Below are 20,038 nucleotides of genomic sequence, written 5' to 3' on the forward strand. Positions count from 1 at the left end.
GAACAAAGATTGAAGTTTTCTAAGGAAGGAGGAATTCTGCCTCAAGACTGCAACATAGAAACCCTGGCCTGAGTTTCCCACCTGCTGGCCTGCCCTAGGATTTCAGACTTGCCAGCTCCCATAATCACAAGAGCCAAGTCCTTACAATAAGTCTTTCTTTCTGTCTCTGTATCCTACCAGTCGACTCTCTAGAGAAACCTGACTGACACAGGAGCTATGAAGCAGATGTGCTCCAGGGCTCTTGACAGGGCTTCGAAGACAGAGATTGGCAAAGAGGATGAAAGCCCAGGTAGAGTATGTAATTTACCATCCTGGAGAAGGTCCCTGCTAGGTGCACTGGCCATGACCCAAAGGTTGGATTTGTGTCAACAGTCTGGAATACCAGAACTCATTTTCCAATGAGAAGGGAAGCTCTCTGCAGCAGGTGGTCCCTTCTCAGAGCCCACAGTGGATGACTTCTCGGCCCTGAAGTAATCAGAATAGTCTCTGCTTAGCCTACTATTTGGAGTTGGCACCTGATCGGGCTTTCTCCTGCTATCCTGCCTCCTTCTCCTGTTTTTCTCCCATACTCCTACTACGTGATGGGTGCGCCAGGCTCTTCCAGGCCAGGCTGGGAACCTACTAAGTGCAGACCATGGTTTCTACGGGCGGTGAAGTCTGAGACAGGAGCAGTGAGGAATGATGCCGGGGCAAAGGGAGTGCTCCCCTTCACTCCTCACTGGCACCAGCTATGGGGAATACCCACTTCCAGCTCCCCAACAATCTCTAAGACCCTGCTCTAAGATTCCTGCTAGGACCACAGACAGACTCACTCTGTCCCAGCAAGGAGAAATCATCATCCGAAGCCTCTCCATGTAACTGTGGACACACCCAGAGTGGATACCCAAGCCTGCCCCGCCAGTGACGTCCAGAGGCGCGCACAAGAAGAACCAGCCCCCAATGACCCACTGGCCCAAGACGGGGCATCCTGCCTCCCTTCATGACACCCACCTATTTCCTCGCCCAAGGAGGAGTTGAGGATTGCGCCTGCAGACATGACCACGGCGCAGCTGCGCAGGCCGCGGGGGTGCAGCTGGCTCAGGGGCACGGCGGGCACCAGCCGCTGCCAGCCGAGAGCGGAGAAGGGCGCCTCGGTGCCGTCCAGGGTGCGCACGCGCACGCGGCTCCGCAGCCGGCACAGCAGCTCCGCCCTGCTCAGCGCCGCCGCCCGCCGCCCGCGGAAGCGCACCCCGTGCTTGTTGGCCGTCAGGTAAGCCTTCATCGCCTTCTGCAGGCGCGGGCTCAGCATCTTGGAGGAGACGTTTCCCTTCCAGAGCTGGTACAGCAAGGCCCTGGACATGAAGGGCCTGCTCTCGTCGTCGACCTCCAACACGTGGGTCCTTCTCTGTCTCCGGTGCCCGTCCTTCACCCGCACGCTCTGGACCTGTCCGGCCGGCAGAGCCCGCTGCTTCTGGCCTGGCTCCCCGGGGGAAGAGAATCCCAGTGTCCCCTGAGTGTGGCTGTGCCACCCTGGCTGACCAGCAGCAAAAAAGTAGGCGTCGTCCTCCGCGTAGAAAGCGTTCTGAGATTTTCTCTCCACCTGGGAGGAAAAAAAGTCTTCACTTTCAAAGTCATCTTGCGCCTGGGCCCATTGCTGCAGGTCACCAGGTCCCACGTGAAAGGGGCCGGCCGGGCGGCCCGCGGGCAGCGCCGGGTCTGCGTCCATGCTTCCGGGCGAGGCGGGCTCGTGCATGGCGCCCATGATGACCCGCTGCTTGCCCTGCACGGGCAGGAGCCTCCTGGTCTCCAGGAAGGAGAAGGAGCTGGGCGCAGGCTCAGCAGGGTTGCTGTCGGTGAAGTAGATGAAAATCACCAGAAAGAAGAGCCCCCAAGCGAATATTCCGAACAGCATTCGTTGTCTCCATTGCTTCAGGTGTGGTTTCATGGCAAGTCTCTGGGGTCAGCTCCTTGTGACCTAAAGCAGGTGGGAGGCAGAATGAACCTGAAAAACAGCCAGATGCTACAGTTAGCCAGTGTGGGACATCTGCTCATACGCTGCCGGAAACTTCCATCTGGAACAGTGTTTCCAGGCACGGGTGGTGGGTGGGCGTTGGGGGGAGGGGGTATTAGGAGGGTCATCAGAAACTAGAATCATCTCAGAGCTTAAGCTAAATCCAGCTGTCATATTTACCCGCCCTCAGCCCTGACCTCTGCAAGGCAGGGGACCTCACCATCTCAGCTGAGTGTCTAGGGAGGGAGGAGGTGGGATGAGTGTATATTTGCGAAAACCTCACTCAGGAGCATATCTGCTTCCCCACCTTGAGAGACACTTAGCAAGGCGCCTGCTAACAAGCTCCCCCTGCATCCAGCGTTACAGAATTCCAGTTTGGTAAAGCAAAGCAGGAGAATTAAGCAGAGTTTTTCCTCTCTTATCTGCTTATCAGATGGCCCAAGGCGCAAATTGTTTCTAAGGGTTGACAACCATATCTGATTTGCTCATTTCTCCTCAGGCCTGGCTGGCTACTTGGAACATACCAGAATTGCACCGATGGCACTGACTGAAGAATGCCCTCCTACTCACCCTTGCCATGAGCACTGGTGGGATAAGAGGAACATGTGCTTAAATTTTACGTAGGGAGAGGTGAGGCAAGAGCTTGCTGATCCTAGATGAGACTCCAACAGAGAAGGGTGACAAAAGAAGGAGAGATGAAAAGTATCAGATACAGTGGACCAATGTTACTGCTATGTGGGTAGCACAGTGCTTGGTACTAAGGGAAATACAACATTAAGAAGACATGCTCCTAACCTTCAAGAACTTATGCAAAGAAATGGAAAAACATAGGTATGTTTGTGGAATAAGAATTAAGCTTGCTAGAACTTCAAACTGAGCACAAAGCCAAGCACAGGCAGATAATAAATAAACAGATGTGCGTCTGTGTGTGTGTGTGCGTGTGTGCGTGTGTGTGTGTGTTCTGGGGAGGGGCTGTGTGTCTGGGGGTATGCATGAGTATATGTTTGGGTGATGGTGTTGGAAGAAGAATGGAGACCACCTGGGGAAGATGTAACTGGGGTGGTACATCCTTCCTGCCATGGAGAGCCTTGAGCACCTGCTGGGATGCCTGGGCCACATGCTGTATGAGAAAGAGGGAGTGACGTTCTTAGAGCAAGAGAGTGACATGGTGGTTCCATGGGCTTTCAGGAGATTACTTTGTGGCAGGCAAGGCAGGGTGGCATGCAGGGAGGAAACACAGGGAAGGAGGAGGTCATTAGTATTATAGAAACCAGTCACCAGAAAGTAGAGAGAATCTGCCAGGAGGTGCTGCTAGGGGAAATCTGTGGCCTCCACCCTTCTTCTCTGGCTGAGGCTGACTACTCCTAAAGCACAAAAGCATGCAGGGTGTGACCATAATGCAATGGCTGGTGTCTTTACTCAAGCAGATAGTAACTGAAATCAAAATGAGTGCTCCTAGGGTCACTTGCGGAGTGGTCAACTTGGGAAGTCATACAATGTCTTTGGTGGAAAGAGATGTGCCAAAGGTAAGAAAACCACATTTCTTTTGTGGCTCTATAGTGGATTAAAGGTGGACACAGATTTTTTGACCTTCCACTCAGGGAGAGGTAGGGTCTATATCTCCCTCCATTAAATAAAAGTGGGGCCCTGTGACTGCTTGCACTAGAGGATGGTGGTGGTGACACTATGGCTGTTAGGGGGCCTAGGTTTAGCCGCTGTCACTTCCTGCCTCTTAGAATGCTCACTCTGGGGGAAGCTGGGCACCAACGAAGACATGTCCCTAAGCTTAGTCCACCATGCAGTAAGGACCCTCAAGCTAGCCATGTGGAAGGGCCGCATGCAATGAGAGAAGCCAGGCAGCCTCAAGCTGTTTCAGCCATCCCAATGGTGGCACCAAACATGAGGAATGAAGAGGACATCCTGGATGCTCTGCCCTGCTAAGCTTCAGGTGACTCTATCCCCAGCTACCAACTAACTGCAACCCACAGAAAACCCTAAGGGAGAACCAGCCGAGCCCAATCAACTCATGGAACCATGAGCAATAATAATAGGTTGTTGTTCTGAAACACTAGGTTTTAAGGTGATTTGTTACATTAAATCATTGGAATAGGCTATAATTGAAATGCCAAATAAGAAGTTCCAAAACCGCTTCTAACAATTGCAGCATCCCAGAAGGATCCTACAAAAAGCAACATTCACTTACATGTACAAGTTGTGGTTTTTTAAAAAGTGTTTGCTTTATTATGTATTCACATCAAAGCAAGGCTGTAGATTTCATATACGATCATAAATCAAACATACATATACAGAATATGCTTCAACCAAACCAGAATCATTGATGCCAAGAAGCAAACATAGAAGAAATAATACCAGCAGTTAACTTGCTATATGCCAGGCTATGGTTAGCACTTGTCTTGGATTATTTCATTTGGTCTTCCCAATACCTAGTTAGGTAGGAAATATTACTATATCCATTCTCTAGATGAGGAAACTGAGGCCCAGAAAGATTAAATAACTTCCCCAAAGCACATAGATAGCAAGCAGCAGATATTACATACAAATGGATGTGTCTGATTCTCAGGCTCACACTTCTTAACACTAAATTCTGGTTCCATCTGATCACACCAACTGAAGCTATATTTTCTAAATTACACATCTCAAACTGTCGTGAAGGATCATTCCCCCCGCCTCCCCCAGTTGTCACTGTCTGATATTTTCTACTTCCATGCCTAAATGTCTTGGCATTGCCCAACTGCTAGAAAACTTTCTAAATTCTTGCTCTCCATTTCTGTACATGCCCCATCGGGACCTGGTAATGAACAGTTTGTGGACATGCAGTCTGGCCCACACTTTGAGTAGCAACTTCTACATGATCTGTCTAACCTGTCCACTCAGGGGCCCATGCTTCAAGCTGTAATGCCCAACATGAAGGGCTTGAGGCTGCTTCTGATATTTCAAGATTTTCAACAGAAATTGGAAAATTACCCTTAATAACAGTTATTCTGTTTCTGTCCCAGTGGGGTGCACTGCAATATAATTCTAACACTCACTACTAAGAGTTAGAGCAGACCCCCTGAGTTAAGGGCTATTTTCCACAAGACTGCCCTCACTTTAGATGCCAGCTGCATGTGGGGTTCCCAGGCCACCCACACTGACAGCTGTCCAGCTACCAAACCCCAGATTCTGAGGACACACTTCAGGTTTGATAATTTGCTAGAATGACTAACAGAAGTGATTATGGTTATGGTTCTATTGTAATGGATACACATAGGGTGGTATCAGGAAAGAATGTAGGTTCCACACCCTCTCCCCTTGGGATCTGGCTGTGTCACCCTTCTGGCACATCTATGTGTTCACTAACCAGAAAGCTCCACGGAGCCCTGGTGTCCAGAGTTTTTACCAAGGTTTCATTAGGTAAGCGTGATTGATTATATCACTGGCTCTGTGACTGAACTCAATCTCCGGTCCTTGTCTTCTCCCAGGAGGTCAGGCTGGCCCAAAGTTCCAACCCCATAATTTCACCTGGCTGATCTTTCTGGTGACCAAGCCCAGCCTATCATTGGCATAACAAAGACAGTCCATCACTCAGGAAATTCCAAGGGTTTTAGAAGCTACAAGCCAGGAACCCAGGGCAAAGCCCAGATAAATTCCTTATTATACCACACTTAGGGCTGCAGTAGCTAATTTAACCCTTTGCACTCGCTTGCTTTTTTTCCATTATCCACTCGACATTATCCACACTCGACAGACATCCGAGTGCAAATTAAAAGACAGTCTTTCTTGCCTCTAGCGAGAATTATCATTACCTGCTTTCCCTGTACCAGCTCAGTGTGCAACTAAAGAATGGGAAACAGAAGTTTCTTATTTCAGCATTTTAGAGAAATATTTCAAAACACAGAGGCAAAGGTGAAATGTGTGCAGAATGCAGGAAGTGAAATAACAAAAATGAAGACTTGAGCTGTGGAAAGTTCTGGCCTCAGGGATCAGGGCCAAAGGCCGATGCCGCCCCCCCGCCCCCCACTCCGGATGAACTAATGTTGCCTTAGTTTGGCGAGTCAAGAAACCGCAGGAACTCAAGCTGAGAAGGTGAGCCTGCTAAATTTCATGGCAGGATTCAGATTATCACACATAAACTTCATTATATGAAAATGCCTAGTTCTTGGCTGGAGAGATGGGAAGTCTTGTTTGTCACAGCAGGTGACAGAAGGGGAGGGTGAATAATGAGAAGATGTCTGAGGATACAAAAAAAGAGAAAAGCCTGGCAGGGCAGAGGGGGCCATAACAGGGTGGTTGAGTGTGTCCTCCCTGCCAGGCATACTGGGAGGAGGCAGGGTTTCTAAAGCCCTCTGAGCACCAAGAAATGAGCAAGTATCCCAATGCAAGAGTGAAGACTTGTCATTAGGTAAGTCTTACTTAACGTGGCTCTAACGCACAGTAATAATAGAAAGGAGTGGGTTTGCTTCCTTGCCACATGATTGGGCTTCGACTCTTAATAAACCAAAAGCCTTGGCTACAGCCTCTGTAGCTGCAAATCTTCTGTTGCCAATTAAGGGAACATTCTCCAAAATGACTAAGTCTCAAGGCAGTGTCAAATCCTCTGCTAGCGAAACGCTACAGAAATCGCTAGTCCCAGTCATCTGCATATTTGTAACCAAGCCAGGTTAGACAGAGGTGGGGACATCACCAGTGTCATAGCCCTGTTTTATCCTTTTCCTTAACATGACCATAGAGCCTAACAGAAAGGAAGGTTTCAATAAGCAACAGCAACAGAAAAGACAATTTTTTTCCTATAATATAGTCCATCTGAAATATTATAGTGATATAGCTTAAATAAAGTCATCTGTAATACTCAGTGCAATAAATAGCCCATCATTAGCTAGTGTGATATTAATATAAATGGCATCAGGGGATAGGAGAGTCCCATCAGGCAACACCTATCCCCATGTTCAATGGAAAAGCGGTTCCTAATCCCACGTGTGCTTCGTCGAGCATGGTTCAGGTGACCCGGGCTGTTGAACTCTTGCCAGTTTTCCCAGGGGAAAAGCAATGGCAAGATTACACTCATCCCAGATGCGGTGTGACTTTGTCTTCCTTTCCATGGCGATTCTAACGGTATTACCTGGCAGGGGGAAGGTTTAAATTCCTGGTGGATGTTCTCTATTTGAACTACTTTTCTCCATTCCCAATCTTTCCCCTGCTTCTGCTTCCTTTCTAGCCAAGCCTCCAGGGAACTTCTGTTTTTATAGCCAAAAATCACAAGTGCCCCACTGCTGGAAATCAGAGATTGTTTTACCCCCTCAGGGAGGCCGGTGCCCACATCTTAGATACTGATTCCCAGACAAAGACATGAGTCACATTTCCTCATGGATATTCCAACTAGTACAAAAGAGTGTTTGAAATTCTCCTTCAAAGTGTTCTGAGAGAAATTACATCTTCCAAAAGGCACCATTTATCATAAGTTGTCAGATGAAATTATGAAATGTAAACACTGCCACAGAGGAACATTACAATGCAGCTTAGGGTTAACGTAGCTCACTTCTTATTTTGTTCAAGGGCAGAGAGAAGTTAATTCTAGGCCTTGCCACTTTAATGATGTCCCTCCTAAGCCCTGCGGGACAAGCTTTATGGCCAATTTTCTTGAATGGAGAGGGTTTTTTTTTTTTTTTAACACACTTTGACTGATGAGTCTGCTACAGCTGCCAGCCAGCCAGGTTTTCTGTGAGTCTGAGAAACACTACGTCCTTTTTTGTGTTGAAGAGTTGCCTGGACTAATCTTAAGTCTAAGTATTTATTTTAATGTTGAAATAATAAAGAAGATTTAGTGTGTGAGCTATAGTGAGACACTCATGTATCTTAATAGCCTTTAGGAGTCATTTTCTTTCAGAATCGTTTTTCTAAAATTAGCTCTTGTCACATATCTGAGAAAACCGTCTGGAGGAAAGAGGAAGATACCTCCCCCAGCTGGAATCCTTTTTTTCTCTCTTAACATGCTTATTGGCTCCTTCTACAAATGAGCTCTTTTCTTTTCTTTTTTTCATTTTTTGTAAATGTACAATAGCCTCCAGACTGTTAAGTGCAGAATGCTATGGGTGCACTCCCTAATGCATCCTCACTGGAGCCCCAGCCCATTCTTAAACTAATGTCCAGAAGAACAGAAAGAAAAAGGTCGCTGGGGCAGCAGCCTCCCGGTGGGGGCAGGGCAGCCCCCTACCCCCACCTCACCCCGTTTCTAGGCAGCGCACTCCAGGCAGGACTGCCAGGTCTTGGTGCAAGGGCAGTCCTTCTGTAGGCAATGCCTCCTGCTTGTGACCAGGGCTGTCTGACTCCAGAGTGGATGTGGCAACGCCACCAAGAGCCATAAAGGGCACTGCTAGGGCTGGCAGACCTAAAAGACATCACTTGGCCAAGAATAAATTTGAGGCGCTGGTTAAACGGTTAATGTAAAGTTTGGACCTTTGAGCAACCTGCAGTGAGGAAGCCTGCAAGCTCCTTGAAGGTGGGACCACGTTTTCTTCAGTCTTGTGTTCCTACCAATCAAAGTGGGCTGGCAGTGGTGGAAGGTGTCCTTCACATATTTCTGAATTAAATGAAATGAGCGCCTAGATCAATAAAAGGAATGGGAGGATGTACTGCAGAGGGAGTGCCCACCGGGCTCTCTGCCGCTGGGGAGGGAGGCTGTGCCTGGCTCCCTGCGCTGTCAGTGTGGATGGGTGTCAGGGGGTCTCCAGGAGAGTGCGCGGCAGGCTGCTGCGGTGGGGTTAGGTTTGTGTTACTAGCAGCGGAGGTGGCAGTGGTCACCAGTGGCAGATGCACCAGCAGCAGTGCTGTCAAAGGCTGCCACCGGTCAAATGCTACTTACATGCCAGGCCCGGTGCTGAGCACGCATCATCTCATTTCAGTTCCTCATCTCAGTCTCATCTTGACAACAAAATCCCTAATAAACACTATTATCCTCATTAGGCATATAAAGAGACTGAGGCTCCAAGTGGTTCCATTCTGGTATGTTGTCCCAAAGTCTTTCTTTCACTAGATCATGAAGCCAGAAAAAATTGTTAGTGCTACTCAAGCACCAGCCTTACAAATTTAATTAGATTATTTTTTCTCTCCCTCTGCCCCAAAGTACCATGGCTAGTGTCAGCTCAGTTCCCTAAATTTAGCAGGCCTTGTAACCCCCTAATACTCCGCTTTCCCCAAACATCCCTTTCTTTGCTGGAGTAACTGATTTTCCCAGTTAGGCCTCAGAATCCACCCCCTCCAGGTGCGTGGCATTTGCCAGAGACCTTAGTCTTGGGACACGCACCCAACAGATCTTTCCCCCTCAGAACGGGGCTGCCAACTCACTGATATTTCCAGAGAGAGAGGCTATAGGTGTTCAGGCCTATGATTGCATGAATTGCTCTCTAGGTAGGAAGACTAAACAATGCTGACTGCTTTGTTGCTCAGTCCTAGGATTGCTCGATGTGTGAGGAGAAAGGGGATTAAAGTAATCCCAAGGGCTTCAAAGAGGAGGGGACTGAAGTTGGAGGTTGAAGGACAGACACGTCAGTATGGAAGAGAATTGGTGACTTCACGCCAGTGGAATGCCTGAGCTCGGCTGGACAAGTGTGTGCCACTCTTAAAAGACAATGGCATTATCCTTGTGGGTCAGATAATTCCAGCAGTACAGGGTTTTTGCTTGAAGCGGGGCAGATGGGAAATAGTTTAAAAGGCAAAGATTCACATATGTGAGCCGCTCTGGCCAGCTTTCAGTTGGGGAAGGGGGAGGTGGAAGTGAGTCCAGACGAATACCATTGGTTGTGTGCAGAGACAACACAAGCTGCCTGCTAGCTAGGGGTCTGCTGGCTTCCTGAAATAGCATTCATCAGCTTTGGACATGGTGGCTTGTTTGTTTTACAATAATGAGCATTCAAATATTTAAACCTCATACCAATAATGTGCCAAGGCTGGCAATTGGAGCTGCTAATTCACTTCAGCTCTGACATCTAATAGTCAAGAAGACGGAAGGTTGTGCACCTGCCACCGGACTTGAAAGGTTTACGTGGACTCCTAAAACATAAGTGGGCTTTGGAGTAAAAGTATAGGTGGCTGCAGGTGGCTCCTACACAGAGGCTTCTGTACATGCAGAGGCCTCCACTTCACAGGAAAAGCAATGTAGGTTACTCCTGTCCCAGGCCAGGAGAGGTGCAGGACATTGCTGGGCTGGCAGCGGGCAGGCATGTGATGGTGACTGGTGACAGAGTGTGGCAAGTGTGGGCCACCATCCCCGGCTTACACACTGGGTGCTCTAGAGCGAGACAGGTGATATCTATGACAGTGAGTCTGTTACAAAGAGTAAAGGCAGCGTATGGTGGACCAAAAAGCCCTGTGGTCAGGCAGCCTGTTCCTAACTGTGTAAGCCTCAGTTTGGGATGAGCCTCAGTTTCATCAAGTGTGAATCAAAACAAGGACTAGATTCATCAGTGTTCTATGGCATGAATAGATAAGATGGCATGCTAAACATAGTCCTGGCCCAAAGTGAGAGCATGACAAATAATATTTTTGAGTCCAAGTTTTGAAATTCCATAAAAGTGGAAAAAAGTGGCATAACTAGCATGGATTTCACTGTATCAGTATTGGCCCTGTGTGTATACACTTGAAAGTTTAGTAGGCACCCCTCTCTTTAAATGATCCTAACTTGATGTGTGGTGTTCTGTATAGATAAACATTGGTACCCGACTCAAGCTAATAAGCACTAAATAAACCCTGCCTTAAAAAAAATCCTCTGTCTCATTTTTCAGTCCTATAAAGTACACCTGTCATGGACTGAATGCCTGATAATTATCTTCGAATGAGTTCACTGTGTTAATCAGTTTATTATAATTTATGCTGCTATAATTCAACAAATATTTAAGTCTAATGTCAGGTTGCATGTATATCACATGGTGCCTTGACCTTGGAGAACTGACTTCGTTCTTGGGAAGTTAAGATTTACATTCTTGAGTAACAAAAGAGTGAGCAAAAAGGGTACTGTAGATTCAATTCCCAAATCTCTCAACAGTCCAGACAATGAGACCTCTCACAAGAACCCAGAGAAGAAAGGGTGCTTCCAAGTGCCCTTTCAGAAGATTTCAAAGGCCCCATGTGGCATTTGTTTCTCTCACTGGAAAGACAGTGTTATGTGGCAAGAGCTGGATCTTAAAAAAAAAAAAAAAAAGCTAAATGTCTTAGCTCCATGTCCATGGGTAAATTTCAAGTGTAGCAGATGAGGGGAAAATAAAGGCTACAAAAGCAAACAAACCGAACTGGGTCATTTATGTAGAATGTTTAAACACACAATATAAACTCCATCTAATAACTACCTCTAAGGAGGGAGGACAAAGGTTTGGATGGGTGGGAGGGGGATGCTTGTGTCATTGCCAAAATATTTCCCTTCTTACAGAGAAAAAATCAGCTGTAAATATAGCAAACTATTAATATGTTTATTAAATCTCGGTATGAAACTTCCTTACTATATTTAGTTTCTCTATTTTTACCACATATTTAAAGTACTTAATGATTTTAAACAACAACAAAAATTGTAAAAATAAAGTCGTAGTAAAAGTTATAAAAATAAGAAAGAGAAATCACTGTGTTGACATATACATCTTTATTTCCAAATCCCCTTGGGTAACAATTCCTGCTAATCTAGCAACATAAAATCTAACAGTTTACACTGGACTCAAGATTTAGTTAAAGTTTTCACATGATAACAGTATCAGTCTAGAAGAGAATAACTTAACACTATAAGGCTGCAGTCCCCAATCCCCAGACTTCGGATTGGCACTGGTCCTGGGCCTGTTAGGGACCAGGCCACAGAGCTCTGCCCCCACCACCCCTGTCCTTGGAAAAATCATCTTCCATGAAACTTAGCAACTGGGGCCACACAGCAGGAGGTGAGCAGCAGGGTGTGGAGGTGCCCCAGTGCCCTGAAGGGTTTATGTAAGCCTTGAAGAGCCCCAAGTTTACCTTGGGACAAGCATTCCGGCCCTGACTCTTAGCTGTCCCTGGGAAGTTAGGCAAGTTTCTTTACCTCTTTAGACCTCAACTTCGTCGTCTGTAAAATGAAGATAATCCCAACCTCATAGAGTTGTTATAGAATAACATATGTTAGATGAGAAAATGGAAATAAGTTACCTGTTATCATTCCCATAAACAATAGGTATTTTAAAATGCCAGCTCTGCCACATGCCTGCAGGCTGTGCTAAGTGTTTCCATGTACCATCTTGACTCCGGACTGCTGGGACGATGCAGTCCCTCCTGGCCTTCCTCTTTCCTTGTTGAGGGACGTCCCAGGAGTACCATCCTAGCCATCTTGCTCCACCCTGCAATCCTTCCCATAAAAAAGGAGTGAGTCCCCTGTCCAAAGGAGAGGCATTGATCATGATGTGAGTCTCTGGAGGCCCAAACTGTCCCTCAGTGGGTTTGTCCAAGGTCTAGACTTGGGTGTATAAGGGAAAAGGGAGGATTGGTGACACAACTTGTTCCTCATACCCAGGCCACAATCTTTGCATGGCTTTGTCACTAAAACACGTGATAATTTAACTTCCATCTGTCTGATACTCATGGTACCAACTGAGGTGCTGAGCAGGTACTATATGAGTCTTCCTCCAGTCCTACACTCTACCCAGAAACCACAGTCAAGCCCACTGCAGGGATGAGAAGCATGAGTTGCAGCAGCGAGGGAAGTTTTAAAAGCACCCCTTGTTAACATTGGGGACAGTCAGGCAGAATGAGGACAGGGATGACATTTGCTCTCCTTAGCCCCCAATGTTGTTGAAAATAACCAAGGAAAAAGTGTATTAGAGCAAGAACATTTTGAATTTAGATGTCTTACTAATTTGTTCAGTTTTCATGATGTTGAGGAATAGTCAATATTTATATTTAATAATTATGTCACAGGAATCTTGGTTAATTTCTTATTTCATAAAATAAGTATAAATGAAAAGATGATCCTGGTGGTGTACACAAAAAAGAATCACCTTGGCAGACGTAGAGGTGCCAGTGAGAAGCATGGACAGGTGAACATTCCTCTGGGCAAATAAAGAGGCAGTTGTTTGCTTTGTAAGGCTATTTAGAGGCTGTGGTACAGTAGCATCAACACTACTGAAGTTTGGGTTTAAGAATGGAACTTTTAAGACCATATTAAAAAAAAAATGCCAAGTTGTTAACGACCTAACACCTTGCTCCTTACAATGGGATTCGTTATCCTTAGACCTCCTGGGATTCAGCCAGCCAGGTCTTCCTGGGCTGGTGGTTTTCCCAGAAGACTTGGAGTGAGAGAAACACATTAATTTTTATGTTAAAGCACATACACACTTATTTTGAAGTGAAATATAAAATCAACTTGAATGCTTAATACAGAACATGAGCCTTCAAAGAAATTTCTCGGTGTGGGGCTTTGAGCTCCGCCACTGAGCTCCAGGTTCCCCTCTGTGCACAGAGCTGTCCCCGTGGAAAAGTGTGAGCAGCGTGACCTTCGCTGGGGTGACACTCCAGAATAAGGACCCACAGCAGACTTACGGGATAACCTGAACACAGGTCGGGTGTTTGCTCTACAGTATGCTTGTCCAGGTTTCATTTTTCAAAGCCAACAAAAAGATGCCAGATTATGAAATAGTTTCTGAGGTTTCTAACTCTGAGGACTAGCTTGCTCTCATAATATCTTCCAATTTCCAACAAACGCCAATCATGCCAGCCACTGCGTGACTGTCCCCATGTGAACAGCAGCACAGACTGTCTTTTACATATGTGCACATGTGTAGACATGAGCACAGAACTGACGGTCCACAACACACTCACCCATTGCTTTATTCAGTCTACAGACATTTGAATGCCTACTCTGTACTGGATTCTAGGTAGACAAGGATGAGAAAAGCAAATTAACTTCTCCACCTATTGAGCTGATAGGGATGTGTGAAAGACAGAAATTAAGTATACAAATCTTGCAGGATACTGTGCAGTCTTAATTGATTTTTTTTTCCCCATTTCCTCTTACCCCATGACATTCCTCTATTCACAGGCATAGACATGTAAGACCTCCCATCCCTAAAGGGTAACTGTCACAAAGGAACCAGAAGGGAGTTATGCCAATTCTTGGCTTTTAAGTTCAAAAGCTGTGTTTCAAAGGGTAGAGCAGGGAGGATGACAATTGGGAAGAATACTTGCTAAGTTGATGGGGATAAGACCACTGGAGCTTAGGGACCCCATTTCTGAGGCGTTCTACTGAGAAAGGTGTTCTACTTAAAACACACTCAACCTAGTGTGTTTTAAGAGTTGGAGCCTGGTGTTCCTTCTCCCGGGCTGACATCTCGCAATCTTCCTTTACAGCTCTGGGTGGCTTTCATGTCAAGCTGCTCCGTGGCTTTTTAGGCATGAGGCCCCTCAGGCTTTAAGGTGCTTTGCTGTCCTCCCAGATCACTGGAATGTCCCCCAACTAGGCAGTTAACTTCTGCCCTTATCTCAGGCTCCTGCTCAGGCAGCATTCCTTCACCTCGTCTCCTCCCACGGCCTCAGAAATGGGGTTCCTAAGGTCCAGTGGTCTTATCCCCATCACTAAGTCAGTTTTCTTTTGCTCAAGGGGGGATAAGAATTATCTCTTGGCTGACAGAAAAGGAGAGTGGGAGTTGAGGCAGATGGAGTCAGATACTGGCAAGGGTCAGTAGCCCCCATACTCTGCCACCCCCAAACCCACTGGGGTTAATGCCAAGAGGATGAGGACAAGAACCCTAGGCAAGTTTGGGGACGGAATGGAGAATGGATCGTGCCACACTCTGCTCTTTGAATCTTGGATGTGACGGTGTTTTGGGAATTCCCCACCCCACGGTAAACAGTAGCACTGGGATGACTGTGTGAGGCAGAGTCTTCTGTGCCCAGCATAGCGTGGGAGAACAGCCACCTGTAGCCCCCAGTTGGGAGAATCCACAGACCCAGAGGGATTTGCAGGCACGGGCGTGGGGGTGTGACAGCAGTGGGCAGCACATACTATAATGCGCACAAGGCAGGAGACCAGGTGGGAACCTAAGGCAGGGACAGTGCTACATACCTGTAAGTGTAAGTGGATGCCCACTGAGAACTACAAAACCCCCAGGGATATCATGAGGCTGTCTATGTCCCCAGGCATTGCAGGGGAAACACAGAATCCAAATCACGTATGTTTACAATGTCAACTTTATTTAACCAACTAAAAGGATTGGCTGCATTGGCAGTTACATTTCCCAATACTGAGTGGAATGGGGTCTCAAAACATAGCTTAAGTTGAATTTAGATAAAGTTGCATTTATTGAACACTTGTGGATGTAGATGAAAAATATATACCTGTTACATAAATGCAGTTATAATTGTGCTGTGTATTTTAAATACAGATGTCTCTCACATTTGTTTATAACTATACCCTCCGTTTCTTCCTTGAACTGCAATCCATGTAATCACCTGCCTACCTGGTATCTCTACTTAAATATTTTCTAGGAATCTCACCCTTGACATCCAAACAAATCTGTTATTTTCTTCCCATCCCTTAGTCTTCCCCACCCAGTAAAGAGCATGGCCATTCAACCCGCTGTCCCGCTCTAAACTTTTGTTGTTGTTCTTCACTCCTTTTCCACTTACACCCACATGCAGTCCATACGGCCAGCACACACCCTCACAGCCCTAACTCCAAAACACATCTCCTCCCATAGCCCCTGCCTTCTCCACCACCCCCATCTGGTCCCAGCCACCTCATTGCATTGGTGTGAGAACTCTGGACCAGTCCCCGGCTTCCATCCTGCCTCTCTTATGTGGCTGCTCTGCAGCAATCAGAATGACACCTTTAAAATGGCAATTTGATATGGCAGATTCCCAGTTCTCAGCCCTCTATAGCTCACCAACTCCAGGACTTGTGCACGCCCCCTTCCCTTGACTGGGACAATCCTCCTCTAGAAACAGGCCTGGCTTCTCCTGGCTTTGTTGAAGTCTCAACTCAAATGCTACCTCTTCAAGAAAGGGTTTCCCTGCAGCACTTTCTCATCCCATCCTCTCTACCCCTCTTGCTTGGCTTTGTTTTGATTTCAGTACCTCTCACCACCAGACAATGCTTATTTGTTTATTGCCTTTCTTCTCTGCAGTGAGCCCTAATCTGCAGGAGGGAAACCTGTCTTTGTTGTTAACCATGCATTCTCAGAGCTTGGAACAGTGCTGGCATGGTGCAAGCTGCCCAGTAAGTCCATGTAGGAGGTCAGGAAGAAAATGTATAAGATACTGTGAGACCAAAGACTTCAGGGCATAATTCCAAAGGGGGAGCCTGGGAAGGTCTTTGGGAGGCAGTAAAGCTTAAGCTGGGAATAAATAGATGGTGAGGACTTAGGTACCTGGGAGTAGGGGCACACTTCAAGTGGAGGAAACAAGAGCTGCAAAGGGTGAGGTAGCTGAGAACGTGTGCACCGTGCACTGCGGTCTGGGTACACGCACAGCTGCACAACAGTCACTCTTTACATAGGTCAGACCACTCAGTACCAGATAATCTACAAACACATCATGATATAGAAAGGTTGGCTTCTATAACATAGACTAACAACAACTTTGGAAAATATTATAATTTTAATGTCTTAACGTATCTAATGACATAAATAAAACACAATGGATTTTAGCATCCTCATCCCAGTTCAGTAAAGACCTTCCCCTGCAAAGGGTTTTGCACCAGCCACATTCAACTGGGAGATGGGAACTCAAAGGTGTGGCATCTGTGATGCATGGAATGGAAAGAGAGAAACGTGAAGATAACAACATAGCCATACCCACACAGCTTTAATGATTGCACGAAACTTCTGCTGGCTTCAGGAGGACCAAACATTTTGCAGTCTAACACATTTAGGAGGCTCCAATGCCAAATGCTTGAAACCCAAATCCAAGTCCACTCTCGAAATGTCAGTGACAGAAATTAAAGGAGGAGTAGAAGGTTGAGACCATAGTTGTGGCTAAATTGTCATACTCAGAACATAAAATTAACCAGGATGACACAGGAAAATAGCACAACAAAAAAGAAGAAAAACACTGTCTGAAAATGTCTCTGAGATGACACCATGAATCACAAGACCTGATGTATTCTGATTCCATATCTACGCTGAACAAGTCATCAGCTTATCTTCCCCCCACCAGCTGACCTAGCCCTTTTTCCTTCCTACCAAAACCTCTCTCTGGCCTGTGGAAAGCTTTCTCCCAATTTGTAAATAACTCATGGCATATAAACTGCCCACCTCCCCATTAATGAGAATATTCATTTACACATATATGTGCATGTATGTGTGTATATATGTATATACACAAGCACTTGTGCGTGTATTAAGAATTTATTATATGCCCAGGCACTGTGTTAGATGGTGGAGATTAAAAAGACAATACAACACAGTCTTATCTTCCATGATCCTAGAATTTAGTGAAAATTACTGGTAAATTTGTCTTCATGGTACCTGTATCAGCCAAGAATATTACATTACTAAATAAAATAGATGTTCACTTATTCTTATTTCATATTTTTATGTAAATATACAAATGGTATTACAATAAGAGTATCTGCATCTAATTTCCATGCTGAGTAAATGATAGTTTTATAGCAGAAAAGAAAGCACTTATCCAACATTTATTCACTCAACAAACATCTCTTATAAGCCACACAGTCAGACATAAAATTATTAGTGATCGCTATGTATATGACATGCAGCTTAAACGAAATGCTAATACCCCTGCACCAGAGTCATAAAGCAGCACCGATCTTTATGTTGCCTCTCGCTCCAGCGTGCATTTGCTCATTTTATTTCTGCTCTTGGCAAGATTTAAATAAAGGCTTTTTTTTTTCCTTTGCTCTACAAATGTTTGCGGCAGCTATATTACACTGACTTAACACAGCATTAACTACAGTACAAATACATACTCCCTAGATTGCTTTTTGAGAAAGGAAAATGTTTATGATCTCTATCACAGAAACACTGAATTCATCAGCCTAAAATTTATTTAAAATGTCAGATGAGTTTGATAAAAATCTATATCTGGAATTCATTTCTGAACAGTGTAGGGTTATTACTTTGACTGCAGAGAAAAAAAATAATATACCCTAAAAAAATGTCCTGGCTCTCTCAGAATGTAAAGTTCAAGTTAAGCCATGTATGGCTACCGTGGGTTTATGCTGCAGTATGTGCTTTAAAAAAAAAAAAAAAGCATTTCCAGCTTGGTTGCCCATCTCATTTGAGTAAAATTTTTAGTCCCAATTCTGCAATAAAACAAAATATCAGTTCTAAGTGAAAACAACTGAGAAGCATGGGCTGAGAGGAATATAATTTTATTATGCTTTCTTTTATGACCCAGGCACTAAACTGAGGCAGGGCATAGAAGAAACATTTCTAGACAGAGATAGGACAGAGCGGCCAAGAAAAGTAACTAAATGCTGGAGAAAATCATTGAGCTATTTTAAATCTAATTAATTTGATGAAATATATTTCTATTGTTTCCCGATCCCAAAATAAATGAATGCAATAATAGAATGATGAGTTCATAGCTTACAATGTAATTTTCATTTTTGTCTTAGGAAAGCCAAAGAACACAGAAACAGTGGAGATATTTTCTCCCTTCACCCTGGAGAGCCAGAAGCCTTCACATCACGTGTGTCAGAGCTGGGACAGACTTTTACAGGGATTCTAACTTTCTCTCTTTACAAATGAGGAGCCCAGGGTTTGGAGATATGAAGCAAGTTACCTGTGGTTACAAAGCTAGCTGGAGGCAGACACAAAATGAGAATACGGGTTGTCTGGCTCACGCTCACCCTCTTGTTCTCTCTGCCTTGTTTTCTATTACTAAGTGACGGAAAGGCACTGAAATACAACAGTACGGAAATCTATTCTATTCGCAATATGCTTCTTGTCACCTAATGATACTGAATTGATCGAATCATGGATTTTACTGCTTGAATATTTTAAAGTTCTGTAGCTAAACAGAATGCTGCAGAAATTGAGACTCGAGAAACTCAAGAATAAAATTAGTGCATTGTCAAGTCTGTAGAATCATTCCAGTAGCATTCAAAATACTTTGGGGAGCACAGATGGTCCCCTGGCTAATTGCACAGTTTCTAAGGCTGGTTCCAGAGCCATGAGGTGGCATCCTCACAACATGTGGCTGTAGCCACTATGGGGCACTGTGCACCCAAGGAAAATACACTGGCAAAACACTCAAAAGTCTGGGGCTGCCAGTTGCTAGAGGCGGGACCTGGAGACTATTAACCTGTGCCATCCTCAGTTCTCGCAACTGTAAAATAAGAAGCGTAATTAACTGCTCCAAACATCTCACTGGGTAATGTTGGGGATCAATAGAGACTGGGTATAAAAGTGATATGGAGCTTGGAAGAGATATTATTATCATCATTGTGCATGCCCCTTTCTCTTATTTGGGCAGACAGCATGGAAGCCATAGAACAATAATACTTCTCAAAGTGTGGTGCCTAGTACTTCCTTAGAATCTCTAAGGATGTGTGTTTAAAATGCAACTTCCTGGGTTTTACCCCAGACTTAATGAACCAAAATCTAAGCGGGTGGCCCATGAGCCTGCCTTGTCAAAGCTGCCCTTGCGTTGCATGCCCTTAGAATGGCCACAGTGCAATGCCAGAGAAGACCAGGAAAAATGGGCGACTGCATCCCGTGTGTGCCTCCCTCCGGGGATGGTCTGGCACCTGGACAGAGGTTCCCACAGAAACACTGTTAAACACACTGCTTGGAATCACCAAACTCCCCACAGATGCCTGTGCGACCACAGTTGTATAATTCCCATTCCGCCACCAAAACCAACCTCGCTCCCCACAACACTGTAAACCCTGGAGAGCACAGGCAATGCCAGACATGCCTACATGCCTTTGCCAGGGCTGTTTTCTTAAGCTTCTCTGGTGGCCCTCAATCTCTTTCTGTGCTCTCATGGCACTTCCTACAGAATTAGTCCTCCTTGGGCAGAACCTTTCAATGACCAGTGGTTGGCCCATTTTACTTGCAATGTTTGATGTAAAAATGAATGAATGAA

General features: G+C 45.6%; 1 protein-coding gene across 2 annotated transcripts in view; it reads right to left on the reverse strand.

Annotated features, from left to right (window-relative positions):
• ST6GAL2 (ST6 beta-galactoside alpha-2,6-sialyltransferase 2) overlaps positions 1 to 20,038 on the reverse strand; it is a 76,973-nt gene that overhangs the window by 33,494 nt on the left and 23,441 nt on the right. For both annotated transcript variants that reach the window (XM_012737640.2, XM_012737637.2), the window contains exon 2: positions 991 to 1,981. In XM_012737640.2, coding sequence (XP_012593094.2) covers positions 991 to 1,924 — 934 coding nt within the window. In that variant the 5' untranslated portion in view covers positions 1,925 to 1,981. The remainder of the gene's footprint in view (positions 1 to 990; positions 1,982 to 20,038) is intronic.

The sequence above is a fragment of the Microcebus murinus genome, chromosome 3, assembly GCF_040939455.1.
Source record: "Microcebus murinus isolate Inina chromosome 3, M.murinus_Inina_mat1.0, whole genome shotgun sequence".
Taxonomy (NCBI): Eukaryota; Metazoa; Chordata; class Mammalia; order Primates; family Cheirogaleidae; genus Microcebus; species Microcebus murinus.